At 39.3% G+C, this 17,385-nt stretch overlaps 1 protein-coding gene across 1 annotated transcript; it reads left to right on the top strand.

Moving 5' to 3' along the window:
- Positions 1 to 8,706: 8,706 nt before the first annotated feature.
- Positions 8,707 to 15,606, top strand: G6PC2 (glucose-6-phosphatase catalytic subunit 2). The gene is made up of 5 exons (XM_006749907.2): positions 8,707 to 8,924; positions 9,493 to 9,602; positions 11,922 to 12,036; positions 14,042 to 14,157; positions 14,950 to 15,606. The coding sequence occupies exons 1-5, from the start codon at positions 8,707 to 8,709 to the stop codon at positions 15,459 to 15,461; spliced, it is 1,071 nt and encodes a 356-aa protein (XP_006749970.1). The 3' UTR covers positions 15,462 to 15,606.
- Positions 15,607 to 17,385: the final 1,779 nt, after the last annotated feature.

Below are 17,385 nucleotides of genomic sequence, written 5' to 3'. Positions count from 1 at the left end.
TTTAAAAAAGGGCTAGGACCTCCAGCATGGTGGAATGAAGAAGTCGCCAAATCCTGTCCCCAAAAAAGCAACTATAAAACTGAACAAAATTATAAAAACCAACCATTTCAGTGCCCTGGAAAGAACCCAAAAGCTTACAGCAAACTAAGATGCAATTATTCCTAAAAAAAATACTAAAAAACATAATTATTTTGAGTATTAAAAATACTCAAAAACATTATTAAGTCAGAGACAAAAGGCTACATATTATATAACTCCCATTGCATAAAACGTCCTTTGTGTAAAATACCTTTTGCATAAGATATCCAGATAAGGCAAATCCACAGAGACAGTTCAGTCCTTGCTTAGAGCTGGGAGTGGAAGCAAACATTAACTGCATGAGGGCACAAGGGAACATTCCACAGTGATGGAGACATTCTAAACTGGTTTGTGGTGATGGTTGCACAACTCCATAAATTTACTAGAAATAACTGAATTGTACATTTACAATGGTGAATTTTATGATATATAAATTATCCCTCAAATTATTCATTTATACCTCAAAATCATTAAAATAAAAAATATGAAGGACATCAACACTTCAAAGAAAAGAAAGTGTACATTTTCCAAACATACAAAAGACATTCTATATAGTAATAAAATCCTGATGTACAGTAAAGTTTGAGAATACCTACAGTAGGTTGGTATTCTTTGGGCCATCTATAAAAAGGTACCCAGGTGCAAAGTGTCTTAACTGCACTATGAAGAAAAAGAATAGTATTGCCCAATGGGCTGCTCTGTTAGGTCCTTTGGTGATCCAAGGAAAAGTTTATGAACGTACAGTTCATGATCATTTATAGAGAAGAATGAATAATGAGACAAGTGGAGGGGGTACCTAGAAAATATCGATAGCCGGGTCACTTGTAACAGTGTCATCATGGAATGCCAATATTCCCGGAATCCTAACCGGAATGGAAGTAATTCTTTTCTGAAAGTCACTAGGGTCTCAACTCAGGCTGAAATAAATCCTTTTTACATTACAAGGTGCCACTGGAGAGATTTCAAATACAATTTTACAGCAGGCAGATAAGCTTGTAGTAAAAGGATAATGACCATGCGCAAAGACATAAAGGTCAATGCCTCCAAAATACGCTTTTGTTTACTACCAGTGCACCAGCGACACAAGCTGGAGTCAAATATCTCTGAATGACGTTGAATTGCAAAGAGCACTATACCTCAGGGATGAATGGTTCATCTCATGATAAGAATATATCTTGTGGCTATCTATTCGGCATGCGGAGCATATTAAAGGAATTCTAGCCTCTGTCCTACAGGTTGCAATCTAAGTCAAACCGGCAGGATTTACTGCCAATCGAAACCCCAGGAAAACCTAAATGAATCAGAGTGAGAAAGTTTTGGAAAGAACTGGAATTATTCAACTACTGGAGTTAACTGAAAAGAAGGCAACAGTACAGAGTTTTGAGACTGGCTATAGTATTACAAGATTTTTAAAAAGTCATTAAGAGGAAGGGAGTCATTCAGACCAGCAAATCATGCTGGGGAGATTGGAGTACTGCAGATAACTCTGAAGAAACAGGAAATGAAAGGATCCTGGGTGTAGGCACCATGGAAATTAGATGGGATTCCAGTGAACCTTACACTATACTTAATTCACTTGGGCCAAGGATTCCACTGAGAATCTTGTGAAAGCCGTGGCCTTCTTCCAAGTAACAGGCACATGCACTAATATTTTGCATATGATTTCAGAAAGTTTGATGACCTCTAAATAGGTCAAATTCAGGTCATGGACTCTTGGCCTAGTGGCCAAAGAGATTCAGCTAATATTGGAACCAAATCACATACTCTTAAAGATTGCTTCCACTCAAAAGTGCTTTAACTGGCATGGCAGAGTTCTAGTCCTTGAACAAAACACCAAGGAATTAAATGGAGAGTTCTACCACAGCGGGAAGAAAAGTTCTTGATCCCGAAGAGCAGGGTGGTTGTGCAATTTTCTGAAGACTCTCATTATGTGGAGGACATCTGGCTTGATTCTAAGATGCGGTGGTGAACCGTTCAGATTTGGCTCTGCTGTCTTGAAGTTGTCTTCGTTCTCAGGGTACAGGGGAAGGTTGAAGTTTGTGACTAATGCAAAGACTGAACTCGGTATGTATTTAACATAAAGAGGAGAGAGGATGGATTTAGCATGAGAAAGAGGGATAGAGGGAAGGCGAGAGAAAGGAAGGAGAGAGAAAAGGGAGGGAGGGAGGAAGAGGCAGAGATGTCAGAGCTCAAAGGAGAAGTAACAGAATATTTGTGTATAAGACTGAAATGTTATCACTGCCCTACTTCTAGTCTGCTCAAGAATCTCATGATTGGAGGTCAACCCCACTTTTACAAACTATCTGGCAAAATAAGAACAACGAATGTTAATTATAGCTAATATTTTTTTATTTTTAATATTTTTTGAGTGTTTACCATGGGCTTTACTTAAAAAGAGAGAGAGAGAATGGAAAGGAGATTCCAAAGGAGGGAAACAAAAACACACCAAATCTGCATCCACGTGGAAGAAGGGAGAAAAATACAGACCCCAAATAAGGGAGCTGAGAAAAAATGCCTTAGCATAGAAGCTGAGAAAGTGGTATAAGAAAGGGTCAACTACACACAGGACATACAGGAGGTGTATGACAGCTTGTATAATCATTCATCATTCATTCAGAGATGAATTAAGATGGAGCTTCAACAATTTGACGTGTAGAAGAACAACATAGGAAGCTTACTAAAATGCACATTGCTGGACCTCAATCCCAAAGAGTCTGATTCCATAGTCTGGTGTGGGCCTGGGAATCTATATGCACGTGGCAGGAAGCAGGTGGTCCATAGACCACACTTTGAGAAAGAAAACCTCAAAAGGAGGATAGAGGTAGATCTCCACTTTTTTGGATCTTGGGCTGCATAACTTAGACATGGCTTTGTTCCATTATTTGGTAAACTGATTTGGGACAGACCTTAATCCTAACAACCTTGACTTTGAAATGACTCAGTATATGAGGCAGGCTCTGTTATTGAAGGGAAAAACTCTACGTGAAGATTACTAGTACCAGAAAAGAACCAATTCCCTGCCTCTTTCTCTTGCTGGGAACCACATAAGATAAGTACTGGAGAGCATCCTTACCCCAAGCCATGGCAACTCTGCTGGCAGATGGCAAAATTTTACATTAACTGCTTTTTAAATTTCAGTTTTATAATTATGTAAAATATTTACATGGTTTCAAAGTCAAGTCTAGAAAATAAGGATATTTAAAGAAGTCTAGCTTTTCCCATTCACTCTATCCCCTTCTTTTCCTGATAGAGAACTTTAAAAAATTATTTATTCTTCTACTCTCTTTAAACATAAGCAGATGTGTACATATATTTCTTTTTTCTTAGGTAAACACTATATATAATTTTCTCCATCTTAAAGAAGCATTCTTGACCCAGCCACTTTATAACATCTTTGTGGAAAAAATGCACTTGAGTTGAGACTAACTGAATAACAAACCTTTTTTAAGCCTCTTTACATAAGTTAGCACTCACATCAAGTTTTGTTTAATAATTCATTCATTCAATAAAGGGATATTTATTGAATAACAAGGAAAGACCCAGGTGCAGGTCCAGGTTTTGGGAGAGGTAAAACCCTTCTAATATTGGGGCCTCTCTTTAATAAAAAAGAATATAAAATTATTAATATGCTGTACAACTCCCAGCAGCTCCCAGCAATAACCTGCCATAGCAGGGGCTCGTGTAAGCTTCCTGGGAAATCAACCCCAGCATGGGCTTGTGCTGGGGTCTATGCTGGTGGCTGGTACACAAAGCAAACATGATCCCTTATTTTATGGAGCTTGCGCTGTGGTACAGTAAAGAGAGATTAAAGACATAAGCTCAAATCAAATACACAATTACAAATTGTTAAGTAAATCCCTGGTACGGGCTGAATTTCATCCCCCAAAATTCGTATATTGAAGTCTTAACCCCAGTACCTCAGAATGTGACAATGGAGATAGGGTCTTTGAAGAGTTAACTAAGCAAAAATGAGGTCATTAGGATGGGACCTAACCCAATATGACTGGTGGACATTCCAACAGAAGGATGACCATGTGAAGACACAGAAAGAAAATGGCCATCTACAAGCCAAGGAGAGAGGCTTCAGAAGAAGCTATTCCTGCAGACACCTGGGACATGCAGCTTCCAGAATTGTGAGAAAATAAATTTCTGTTGTTTAAACCACCCAGTCTAGTGCTTTCTGTGTCAGTCCCAACAAACTAATATAATCCCTTAAAAGAAAAGAGTGTTTGAGAGAAAGCACTGTCAAAGGAATGGCAAGGATGCTGGTCAGAGACGGCATCTCCAAGGAAGTGCATATAAGCTGAGATATGAAAAGACTAAAAATGATAAACCATAGGGAATAAAAAGACTAAGCAGATCTTGTTAAAAGGCAAAAGAAATCAAAGTGCTTTTACTTCAGTTAATTATACCACAGTCTATAGAACTAGATAGTCCTCAGGAGACAGTCAGTCTCTCTAAATTAACTACCTAAGATGAAAAACTAATGTGCAGCTAAATTCATCACAGTCCACAGACTCTGAGGGACTGAATGAGCATGCAGTTGAATTTTTAATTTTAAGACAAAATGTATTTGAAGTCATTCACGTCCTGGTTTAGGGAAAAGACATTTCCGAAGAAAATGAATATGATGAAATATGTAGCTTAAACTCTTCTCAGAAAAAGAATAAAGAGGAGTAATGTCCTTCCTCATGGCTCATTAAAGAGATTATGGAAATTATAGAACCTGAATATGAAAAACAAAAAAGCTAGAAGCATGGACTCCGATTAGTCAAGGCTAATGCCTCATAGAGAGTAGCGCATACCTGAATAAAATCATTTATCTTTGGTAAGTAAGACTCTGCTCTCTTTTTGATTCAATGAATAATAAGAATTGTAGAGTTATAGGATAGACAAGGGATTCCCTTATTTCTTGGTGGGATGCCACATCAACTTCTTCTGACACATACTTACTCAATTCGTTTTGTGAGGGACTGAATTTTCAAGTGGACAATGGCCAGACCAAATATGACAACAGAATTCTGACCCAAAACCTCTGAAGCAATCTGCCCAGAATGGTCAGGATTTGGTCAATGACTGCCAGCTTCCCTATTTTTGCCCCAGCTTCCTACTCAGGATCAACCAGAGAAAACTATATAGGCTCCCCAAACCCATCACATAAAATGTGCAGCTTCTAGTTAACTCATCTCCCGCTTGCTTGTGCCAACAACCTCTAATCAGAGCATACCTGAGGCCTCTGCTTATTCCCACTACACAGTAAAGCTTTTCCACTCCCTGCCTGCTTCTGAATCTTGGTCAGATGCAAGTGATGGTAGATGACTCTTGCTATAGCGAACTCAGAATAAATAACCTCTGTCTGTTCTCATTTGAGTGGCTTTCTTTTGTCTGTCCCCAGAGAAGAAGATGTCTGCTGGGTTGCAAGGCTATCAGCAAAGGGTGGGAATGAGAGTCAGCTTTAAGCTCTGAAGTGTCCATCTGACTGCTACTTGATACTTCCTTCAGAGAAGATGCCAGAGACTGGGAAGGTAACAGTAGCCCCTGAGTCCCCCTAACAACAGCGTCCCTGCTGTCCAATGATGAGATAAGCCATCCAAGAGAAGTTCAAAGTGGTGATTGTATCTATGAAGTTCTCCTCATGCTCTGGCAGCTGGCCAGATGTGTTTCTGTGTCAACCAATTTTCTCTTAGGACTACACAGAAAAGCTTCATAGTTAGAACAATGATACAGGTGAATTGGGGGTCTGGGTAGTTGAAAACATTTGAAATAAGCTGGTCATAGCATTAGCTTTTATTCATTTTGCCACTGTTTAAAATCTCACCAATATTGGCTTTGAACAATCTAGACACAGCCTAGAGTAAGAAGAACCATTGGTCTGGAAATAAAAATTTAGTCTCCAAACAGAGCTCCTCCACTACAGAAATGACCTGGGCCTGGTTGCTTGCACATTTTCCATCACTAAAATGAGGATTACTGAACTATTGTGAAGTTAAAACTGGATAATAAGAGAGAGTATTTTTGAAGGCAAATTATTGGAAGAGCATGAATGCAAGGCATTCTAAAGCGCAACAGAGCTTTCAGCACATTTGATTTTATCCCAACACATACATCATTCAGATCAGATTAGCACACTAGTGGGAGAACCAAGGATGTAATCCTGGGCTGCCTGGGGGAAGAGCAAAACTCTGCCAGTGGAGAGAGCCAGTGCTGGCTGACCTTTTCTGGTTCTCCTCCTGCTGAAATGATAAGAATGATAAAGGAGACTGGTAAATCTCTCACTGTGGATAGAGATGAATATTCATTTCCTGGTAGCCATTTAAAGTCACTTACTGAGGGGGGGGGGGACGCACTTGGGTGGCTCAGTCGGTTAAGTGGCTGCCTTTGGCTCAGGTCATGATCTCAGGGTCCTGGGATTGAGCCCTGCAGCAGCCTTCTCACTCAGCCGGGAGTCTGCTTCTCCCTCTCCTCCGCTTCTGTCCCTCCTCCCCCTGCTCATGCTCACTCACCCTCTCTCTCTCTTACATAAATAAAATAAAATTAAAAATAAAATAAAATAAAATCACTTTCTGAAAAATGACCTGGTGCCACTTGCCATCCCACTTTGACTGTCAAATCAGAGTTCTCATCCACAGAAACGAGGCTGTATTTTAACCTCCTTCCAGAAGAGCACCACAGAAAACCGGATGAGGGAGGTTGCCATCAGCATGCCCTGCTTTACGAGGCACATATTTCAGTCGTCACCATTGCTTCACCTCTTCTGGACCACAATACCAAGGTTGTATACAACTGTTACCAGCTTTATAAATTTCTCACTAGATTAGGGTTCTTTCATCAGAGAGAGAGTCTCTGAAGTCTTTTTTTTTTTTTTTAAAGATTTTATTTATTTATTTGACAGAGAGAAACACAGCGAGAGAGGGAACACAAGCAGGGGGAGTGTGAGAGGGAGAAGCAGGCTTCCCACCGAGCAGGGAGCCTGATGCGGGGCTCGATCCCAGGACCCTGGGATCATGACCTGAGCCGAAGGCAGACGCTTAACGACTGAGCCACCCAGGCACCCCAGATTCTCTGAAGTCTTGAGAAGATACATCAGTCGTTGTAAAAATTGAATTGAACAAGCAAATCCAGTTATATGCAATAATTTACATATTCGATGTCATTGAAGCTTCTTTCAGATTGACTTTGGGCAGGGGAGGGGCTTAAGGCTGAAAGGAGAACAGATAATGTATACATTTCTTTATAATAATGATTCTCAACCCTAGATGCACATTGGAATCACTTGAAAAGTATTTTTTAAATTACCAATGCTTGGGGCCAATCACCAGAAACTTAATTTGTCTGGGGTAGGACAAAGATCCTGAATTTTTAAAAAAAAAACATCCCAAAACATTTTAACGGGCAGTCAAAGCATTTCCTCCAGGGGTGGCAGCAGAGGCTGGGAAGGTGCATATAGACATTGGATCCCCACGACGATGGCGCTGTTAAATGATGGGGCAGGCCTCCAAGAGAAATCCAAGGCGCCATTTCTAACCTGTGAAGAAGGTTCTTCATGAAGAGGACGTGATGAAAGAAGACAAGGATCTGAATGGTAGGAGAGCAAACACTCGACCCACCCTCCTCCTCCACTTCTGGGTCGGACTTCATTGCTTTGCAGGGACCCTTGAATCCTTGCAGACTTTGTCCTCTAGCTCCAGCACCTCACTGTAGACTTGGACCCCTGGGTCTCTCTGAGCTGCCCTTCTGTTTATCCCCAATCTACATGTTTGTTTGGGTGCTTCCCTCATATTTCTGCTGAATGCTCTGTTTTCAACAAACCATTTTCCTGATCAGTGAAAAGCCCCTTAAAGATGATTTTTATCTTCCTATTACATGAGTGATTCCCCGGTGTTCTCAACTATATTCTCTTGTCCATAAAAATATGCCTCATTCCTAACACAGTTCTATTACCCAAGTGACCTCCTTGTTTGCGTTCTTGCCTTAGAGTCAAAAAACAGGTTTCCTTGCAGATTTCATATATTTCATGTATTTCCTTCTCTGTCTGTATATGCCATTCTCTCTGCTAATAAAGAAATATCAAAATATTTTTATTTAGAAGTCTGTATTCAGAAAATAACCTGTCATATCACATAAATTTTTCATGCCCAGATGTTTACTCATCCATTTTTCTCAAAGACCCAATAAAATAGTCAAAGATCCACAGTCTATTTTAAATTAAAATGCATGGCTTTAAGGACTATTTGACATGCAGTAATTATTTGCGTAGTCTTCTAGCCAAGCATAGAAATTGCCAATGTCTTTGCCCTTGAAGGAAATGAACTGTGCAAAAAATTTCAAGCAAACATGATCCAACTGTGCACACAAAAGGGAGGTTGCATAAGAAATTCATTGTGTCTCTACCCAAATTTTCCCTCGACTTGCCACAGATCAGCATGTACTTCACCTCTTTGGCACCAATTAAAATCATCAACAGATGAGCTTTTCGGCAGAGGAGGGCTGACGTGCCCTCTCACAGATGGTCAGCATCACATGTTGCGGTAATGGCCGCACCCGCCATGAGGGCAGCATATAAATACAGTGGGACCCAGAGCATTTCAGCTCCAATTGCTCTATGTTTAGAATTGCCTCTCTTTCGAGATGGATTTCCTTCATAGGAATGGAGTGCTCGCTATTCAGCATTTGCAGAACGACTATCGAGCTTACTACAATTTTCTAAATTTTATGTCCAATGTTGGTGATCCCCGGAATATCTTTTCTATTTATTTTCCACTTTGGTTTCAACTTAATCAGACAGTTGGAACCAAGATGATATGGGTAGCAGTCATTGGGGATTGGTTCAATCTTATTTTTAAATGGTAAGCCTTCTGTTTGTTGTTTTTTTTTTTGTAAAGTTTATTCTTAAATTGGTAGCTTTGGCTTAATGATCACATTTCAGATGTGTATAGTTTTACTTGGAAAATCTTTCAAACGTGTCAGTTAACTTGAAACACCTATTCATAAATAGAATTTACAGAAAGCATAGAAATGTATACTTTATTTGACTTATAAGTAAATTCCAAACCCTGTAACACATATGCTGTGATTAAAGAAGAAGATAGTTAAATGAACAGCACCGTAATGAATGGATTGATAATTCCAGGGACCACTTGGATATTCCCAGTCTAAGAATCCAAAGCACCCACAGAAGTTTCCGTCCAAGGAAAAAAGTCCCTGTTTTTCTTGGAAACTAGGATGCCAAAAACTCCAAATGACTGTGACATCCCTTATAATAAGAGACAGACCAGAACCCAAACTCTCTTAATCATGAGCTTTCCCTGTCAGCCCTCTGCTTGAGTCATTTTTATAGGAGAGATAGCTAGTCTTCAGTTAAGCAATAGTTGTGTGTTTAAATATGTGTGCATATTTATATTTCTTTAAATACAGGATATTGTTTGGTCATCGGCCTTACTGGTGGGTCCAAGAAACTCAGATTTACCCAAATCACTCAAGTCCATGCCTTGAACAGTTCCCCACTACATGTGAAACAGGTCCAGGTAAGCAATTATAGCAGCTTCAAGTTACTAAAGATATTCCAACAGAGAGTCATTATGTATGGTTATTACCTAATTACTATATGATATTATATAGGGTATTAAAGAAAATGTCATGAGTGAGGATACTAAAAGTTCATAAGCATAAAAATTGCTAATGAAAAGGAAAGAAGTTTTATGAATAATCATTTTGTTATTTGTAAAAAGGTAAATTGGGAGACTACTTTCCAAATGATTTTATATTTTTCATTTATTTCTTGGAAGAATGGAATGATTTGGTTCTAAAACAAACAAAAAACAATTAGCTAGAAGAAATTCCCAAAGAACTGTATTAAAATCCTAGAAATGTTGATTTATCTGTTGCTGAGCAACTTGCAAAGTTATTATGGATCTTCTGAGAATCTCATGAATGAGGTAAGGACTTCCTGGTTTTACTATTACCAGTAGAGATTATTTCTAATTTTAGCATTTTTCTTTCAAACTTCTTTTTTGGTCTTGTGTATATAGCATATAAGTAGACTTCTTGGGCCACTTCCTTTTATAAGTAAGATTCTATATGAATGTAAAATCTTTGTTAATGAAAGTTGAGTTTAAGATTATGAAAAGGTTTATATATATATATATATATATATATAAAGGAAAATTACATGTTATGTAATGTGTGATACTGTACCTCACCACAGTTTGTCACATAGCAAAAAATTCTTGCCATTTGACATCCTGAAACTAACACTGAGTATAGTGAATGTGTAAGTTCCTAATGAGTTCTCCGAATATATTTCTTTCTTGCTCCCATAAAAGTATACATCCATTTATCATAATATTTATCACACTGTACTATAATTAATTCTTTACATATATATGACTCCCCCAATAACCTGTCCCATCATGACAGGGATGATGTGTATTTTATCTTTGTGAAACCAATGTGGAATGGATGGATGGATGGATGGATGGATGGATGGATGGATGGATAACCGTTGAGACAATTGAAATGTTACTTTGGTTTATCCCAGCATTTCCCAGCAATGTTCTACCTCGTAAGACATTTTCTGAAGAAAAAAAAGAGAGAGAGAGAGATTGTATTCTACATTCACTCCCTGTAGATTTACAACTCATGTAAGCATATAAGAGGCTCTAAAAAATCCTGTATAAGATATAGCTTTGAAAGAACTATAGCTGTAAGAAATAGATTGCCTTTGTTTAATGTAGTGTTTTTAAAAAACAGACTGGTGTTTAATCTGAATAAATCTCCAGTTGGTAAAAACTCATGGTGAGCATCAAAGTAAATGAATTTTTAAAAAATCAAGCTGGGGCGCCTGGGTGGCTCAGTTGGTTAAGCGACTGCCTTCGGCTCAGGTCATGATCCTGGAGTCCCGGGATCGAGTCCCACATCGAGCTCCCTGCTCAGCAGGGAGTCTGCTTCTCCCTCTGACCCTCCCCCCTCTCATGTGTTCTCTCTCATTCTCTCTCTCTCAAAAAAATAAATATAAATAAATAAATAAATAAAATAAAAAATCAAGCTGCATGGGAAAGACATTCTGGAAGTAGGAAGGCTGCCTGGCTTCCGTCAGGATTGATGCCCTTTACAGCTTCCCTCATCCATTTAATGACAAAGACACCTGTTGCAGTGACCAGCCACAAGGTAGGCCCAGAGCTAGCCACTGGTACATGGCAGTCTTTTGTAAGTCAACTGGTAAAGCCGAACATAGTAATGATACCCTTCAGATATTTGACTTCTCAGCCCAAGGAAAATAAACTGACGATCCAATGCCAGTACTTTAATTTTCTCATCAATTGAAAACAATTAGGCATGAAAGTTGTGGAGGGCTGTGACAGCTTTTGGTGTAACAGCCTAGGTTCTTTTTTTTTTTTTTTTTTTTTTTTTATTTGAGAGAGAGAGAATGAGAGCAAGCACATGAGAGGGGGGAGGGTCAGAGGGAGAAGCAGACTCCCCGCCGAGCAGGGAGCCCGATGCGGGACTCGATCCCGGGACTCCAGGATCATGACCTGAGCCGAAGGCAGTCGCTTAACCGACTGAGCCACCCAGGCGCCCCAGCCTAGGTTCTTAATTAGCCTCGAACATTTTGATTTCTGGCATTTGATGAACTTGAAAACATCTGAAAAAATTTTCCTTGAAATAGTTGCGAGGCTCCATTTGACTCGATTTCTTTTATTTCTACCCATTTCTAAACATTACATGTAGCCTGTGGTTTTTTTCCGAGTTATGTGTAACTTTCATGGCTAATATTCTGCTGTCTATTTCTGATACCGATACTCTATTAACCACCTTTCACATGGATCGGCACTTTGTTGTTGCAGGAAGTCCATCTGGCCATGCAATGGGCTCATCGTGTGTCTGGTACGTCATGGTAACAGCCGCCCTGAGCCGCACGGTCAGTCGGATGGATAAGTCGTTGACAACTTACCTGCACAGGTCAGCTTTGCTCCAGTTTCTGTAGCACTGGAATGCGAATACAGAAAGTCTTGAATACAGAAAGCCCTTTAAAAATTTACTTAGGTGTATTTTTAGTTGTTGAAATGTGCTTATTCTAGTCGATCGTAGCCAAAATAGCAAAATGAATAGAAAGTTAGTATTTTGCTTTAAGATAATGTCCTCATTAGCTCAGAGCTATTGCCACATTATAAGGTTGGAAATGTTTAGTTGATTAATGACTCGCTGGAAGTGCCTTTAGGTTTCCATAATACAATAATCACTTTGGTAGCTCATAAATAAGTCATCTAAAATTATATAAGGACGTATTTTTGCATGCATATTCCCTTGCTTTAAGATTAATGAGAAGTTTGGGAATTATCACTCCCCTTGAATGTATCAGTTTAGAAAAATTATGTTTCCTTCTTTGAATAGCCAATGTTTTTGACATCAGTAACATATATTCTAGCTTTAAAGACTAGCAACCTTTTTAATTAAATACATTCTAAAGGCAAACTTAAATTTGATTGTTAGTAGACTTAATGTTAGTAGAATCATAGTGTTTAGAATGACCTGGAACTTTAATATAAGATTATTCATAATTCTTATAAGAATTGGGATGTTTCTTTCTCTTTTCTCCTGAAATACTTACCTATCATTAAAACAATTTTGAGCACCACTTTAATCATACATTATTAGGCTACTGAGATAAGATTTGTCAGTTAATTGCTTAAAAAATACTATAACGTATACCATTATTTAAAGTTCTTCTAAAATAAAAAAAAAATTCCAAGATCCATCACATATTGCACTTTTTAGAGTAGTATTGGGCAATATAAGAAACCAGCCACCAAAGAAATTTGGGTATTTTCAAAGTTTATTCTAATGAGACTGCAACTTGTGCACCTTAATGTGTTCATTATCCAACCCCAAACAACAAGTCAAAAGTTATAATTTAAAGAAATTAACATTTTCTATCCATGGACACATTTTTGAAAGAGAATCTAAATAATCCTCACCTTTTCTCTGTAGTTAATTTCTTCCTCAAATTTCCAGACCTTGAGAAACATTTGTTTCTTTTAAAAAATAAATACTATAATTCCCTTTAGATTTTTATAACTGCAACATTTCCTTTGTCCATCCATATTTATTGAGTGCCTATTCCTTATCTTAATATTACCAAATCCCTGTTTATTCTTCTTCCATATGGATAACTTCTGTTTACTTCCTCTTGGAAAGTCTCATTCTTTCTACTTCTTAGTTTTTCAGTAACAGTTTGGTCCGATTATCAGGAACAAACATTCAGCAGCAGAACCCCAAGGATTCCTATAACTGAATATTGCTAATTCTTTATGAAAATGATGAGCTTGGACTTTAGTATTTTTGTAAGCTTTTTGCAAATTCCTGCTTCCAATCTAAAGTATATAATGTCTAAGTCAATTCCCTTGTCTCTTATTTTCCATTTGTCAAAAAACAAAGAATCAGGAGTCTTGAGCATCTGTAAAATTAAACCCAGTGAAAATTTGTCCTTGATGAAATGCTTGTGTGACTTTCATCAGAGTGGTAGCCGCCTCTCCAGTGAGTTTTCTTCAGACAAAAACATGTTGGCACAGAAAAGAAGCAGCACATACAACAGAGAGTAAAAGGGTATATGATCCATTCTAGGTCATTCTGGATATGAGTAATTCCCCCAAATTTGAATTGCCCATATTCCATTAAAATAATTATCAGGATGTCAAATTGGCTCCCTTTTATAGCACTTATTAAAATCTCAGGATATTGCACTGGTTAAGCTTAATGCATTGCTAAATGGAAAAACCTCTGTTGAAGCTTTTCAGATCCTATGGAGCACATGAAAACATTGTGAAAAAGAAAACGACTCTCGAATCATAGTTATGTCACAGTTAGATGGATTCCTCTGAGGAAGATCATCTGGTGTCACCCCCTTAATTTTAAGAGTGATACAATTTCTTTGCTTTTTACGTTTATATCTATTCTTCCATCGTAGACTGACCTGGTCATTTCTTTGGAGTCTTTTTTGGTTGATTCAAATCAGTGTCTGCATCTCCAGAGTATTCATAGCAACACATTTTCCTCATCAAGTTATTCTTGGAGTATTTGGTGGTAAATATGATCACTTACCTTGAGTTGTGTCTTTGGAAAGCTTTAGTGTCATTTGTTTTATGTCACTGGATTCTCCCTGGTAGTCAGTACCCCAGTCTCAGGTAACTCTGTCAAGCCACTGATACCAGATGCTGCCCTGGGAGCATAAGCAGTTCAACACAGCTCTCAAATCCTCCATGTACACGATGGCATGGTCTCATTCGATGGCATAAATACATAACCTGTCAGTGAGTGGGGCTTCTCTGAAGGGTGGTTAGCGCCACATCCAACACCCAAGGTATCAGCCCAGACAGAGGGCTGGTGTCTTGGTTTGGGGCACTTCATAATGGCCCTCCAGGCTGCATGCCAAGCCACTCTCTTCGATACACCTGAAGTGATTATTACATGACCATGGACTTCACTGAGCAGCTGCTTTGTATTCCTGAAGCAGCATTCACCGTGCTTGAGTTTCCGCCATTTAGCCCCACATACCTTTCAAAAGCTCTCTAGTTAATTGGCTGTGGCAATTGGAATATTAATTGCGAGCACCTAGATCAGGGCTCTGCCTATAGAGTGTTTGCCACCCAGTGCCACGGACTTCTGAATGATTCACTTGTGCAGGGATGGTGGAAAAAGCATGGGGCAAGTATTTTAGCTACTGCCTAGGGAAAGGGCTTTGGAAAATGAATAGGACCTAGATGTCTAAAGCCTTTTATCATGAACACGATGGTAAATTCTTTAATACAGAGAGGAATGATTCCTGAGGGGCTCAAGGGCACATGGTCATCTGCAGTGTCTTTATCTAATCCCCAGGCATGCTTGTGGCGGAAGCCTTTGAACACACTCCAGGCATCCAAACAGCCAGCCTGAGCACATATCTGAAGACCAACCTCTTCCTCTTTCTGTTTGCGCTCGGCTTTTACCTGCTTCTCAGACTGTTTGACATTGACCTGCTGTGGTCTCTGCCCATAGCCAAGAAATGGTGTGCCAACCCTGACTGGATCCACATTGACACCACGCCTTTTGCCGGACTCGTGAGGAATCTTGGGGTGCTCTTTGGCTTGGGCTTTGCAATCAACTCAGAGATGTTCCTTAGGAGCTGCCGAGGGGAAAATGGCTACAAGCTGAGCTTCCGGCTGCTCTGTACCGTGGCCTCGTTGATCACACTGCAGCTCTACCATTTCATCAAGATCCCCACTCATGCAGAGCATTTATTTTACGTCCTGTCTTTCTGTAAAAGTGCATCCATCCCACTGACTGTGGTTGCTCTGATTCCCTACTGTATTCATGTGTTAATGAAACCAAGAGAAAAGAAGATTAATTAGAGATGTGCAGGGGCTTAGTGCTCCGTGGTCCCAGCTCCTCCTCCATTCTCCAGCAGAACCACAGAGCAGGGGCAGACAGGAGGCTTCCAAGCAGAGGTTACAAAACGGCGGCCACAGGCCCCATCCTAACCTATGCTTAGTTTTGCCTTCACCGTGGTCTCCCCACCGCCCCCATTTTAAATTAGTTACCAACATTTGAAAACCAGAATATTTGACATAAAAATCTGAATTTCTGTATTTTCTTGACAAATCTGACAATATGGCACCTCAGGCCCTTCATTCCTACCTGGAAACAATCTAACATTGCTGACTGATTGTCCCCAGTAAGGAGCAGCGTTCTCCATTTTCTCACAGTCCCAAGGAGAGCCTCAGTATCAGTTACCTTCATCATAGGAAGGTCAGGCCGCTTATGGCTCCTGTGGGCATTTTAGTGGGAGCCCCAGTCAAACCCGATCCTCTCAGTTTTCAGATAAGGAGAGGGAGTTTCATTCAGCTGTGAAAGCACTCGCTGTTGTCACACCATTGTCAGAACAGGAATGAGAACCCAAGTTTTCTCACGGGTATTTTCATTACACTGTTTTGTTTCTTCATTTTTAAGAAGTAAAAATCTGTTAAGAGTGAATGCTTCTGTGATGATTGCCATGTAAATCAGCTGTTTTTCCAGAAATGTCATTAAAATCCCACATCCTGTTGGACTTGCACCGTGCAGGGTGTTGATGGGGCCGGCAATGGCTCTAGATATGACTACATATACAGGGGAAACAGGTCAGGTTACTGTCTGGACTTGAACCTCTGCTTAACTCCTGGTCTCTGTTTTACAGTAGTGCTTTCTAATATTTCAATAAATGCTGCTGAAGATGTCCTGCTTAGAACATTATTTACCAGTCTTTCAAAGCCTAGGAAATCAAGTGCTTTCCTCAAGGTCATTCTCCAACCCAAGAAAACCATTAATTGAGTTAATCCCTGTATATACTTAGCTGTGATGAAGATCTATAGCTTTACTTTATGAAATTATTATTGAAAGAATATTGATATTATACTAAGAATTTCTCAACAAGAGTTGTTTTTTTTTTCTTCTTCTTCTTCTTTTCCCTCATTGGATCTGATAATTCTGGACTTTAAGTTGATAATTATGTCATTTCAATCAAGTGCATTTTGAGTCAGATTTTGCTACACATCCTAGTTACCTGTGGTCCACCACAATGTTTTACGTAACTCTTCTCAAGAAAATCAAGACATGAATTATTTTAGATGATGATGTATTAAATCATCCATAAATATTTATGAAAACATAACAGTTGAAGCATCTACTATTTGGCAAAAGATTAGTTGAAGATAACAAAACCTCTAAAAATCAAAGTAATTATTGTTTCTTTTCTAAATGTATTTATAGAGTATATGCTGTTGTTTTTACAAAACGCACATAACAGCTTTGTCTTTAAGGGTAATATAACTTGGTTTCAGTGGTCAGGTGATTCCTAAGCAAGAAGCTGAGGGATGATGAAAGATAAGAATGAAATTTGTCTCTTGTTGATGGGACATTTGGGGGAAAGGAGAAAAGAATGTTCTTAACGTGGTGACCTTTGGTCATTGGTTCAAGTCCCCCTGCCCCAGTGTTTTCCTCAGAAGTTCACTTCAATCCTTTAACACTTTACGATGCATTTGTCTCATCTCATACTCTTCTGCACTTGTCAGAGAGCTCGTTCCTGTCTGGGATCCCTTTGTCAAAGCTTTATTTGAGATTAGTAATGTTAGTTTGGAGGAATCCTCCATCTCAACACAGTCTCAGACTGCTGTCACCAAGCATGAGAAAACTGGGGCATTAACAGCCAGGGGATTCTGCTCCAGGGCTGACTCCACCATACATCCCTCCTCGGTTCCCAGAGAGAAGCTCTCTTCACCCACCCATACTGAGGGCTATCTG

This window comes from Leptonychotes weddellii, chromosome 3 (genome assembly GCF_054177405.1).
Source record: "Leptonychotes weddellii isolate Sample4059 chromosome 3, ASM5417740v2, whole genome shotgun sequence".
Classification (NCBI taxonomy): Eukaryota; Metazoa; Chordata; class Mammalia; order Carnivora; family Phocidae; genus Leptonychotes; species Leptonychotes weddellii.
The sequence above is the reverse complement of the archived record's forward strand: the minus strand, read 5'-3'. Positions and strand labels throughout refer to the sequence as shown.

Bases quoted from the DNA above. Each gene is read 5' to 3' on its own strand.
- G6PC2 (XM_006749907.2), top strand. From the start codon at position 8,707: ATGGATTTCCTTCATAGGAATGGAGTGCTCGCTATTCAGCATTTGCAG. The intron at 8,925-9,492 runs GTAAGCCTTCTG...CTTTAAATACAG, and splicing joins TTCAATCTTATTTTTAAATG to GATATTGTTTGGTCATCGGC. The intron at 14,158-14,949 runs GTAAATATGATC...TCTAATCCCCAG, and splicing joins TATTCTTGGAGTATTTGGTG to GCATGCTTGTGGCGGAAGCC.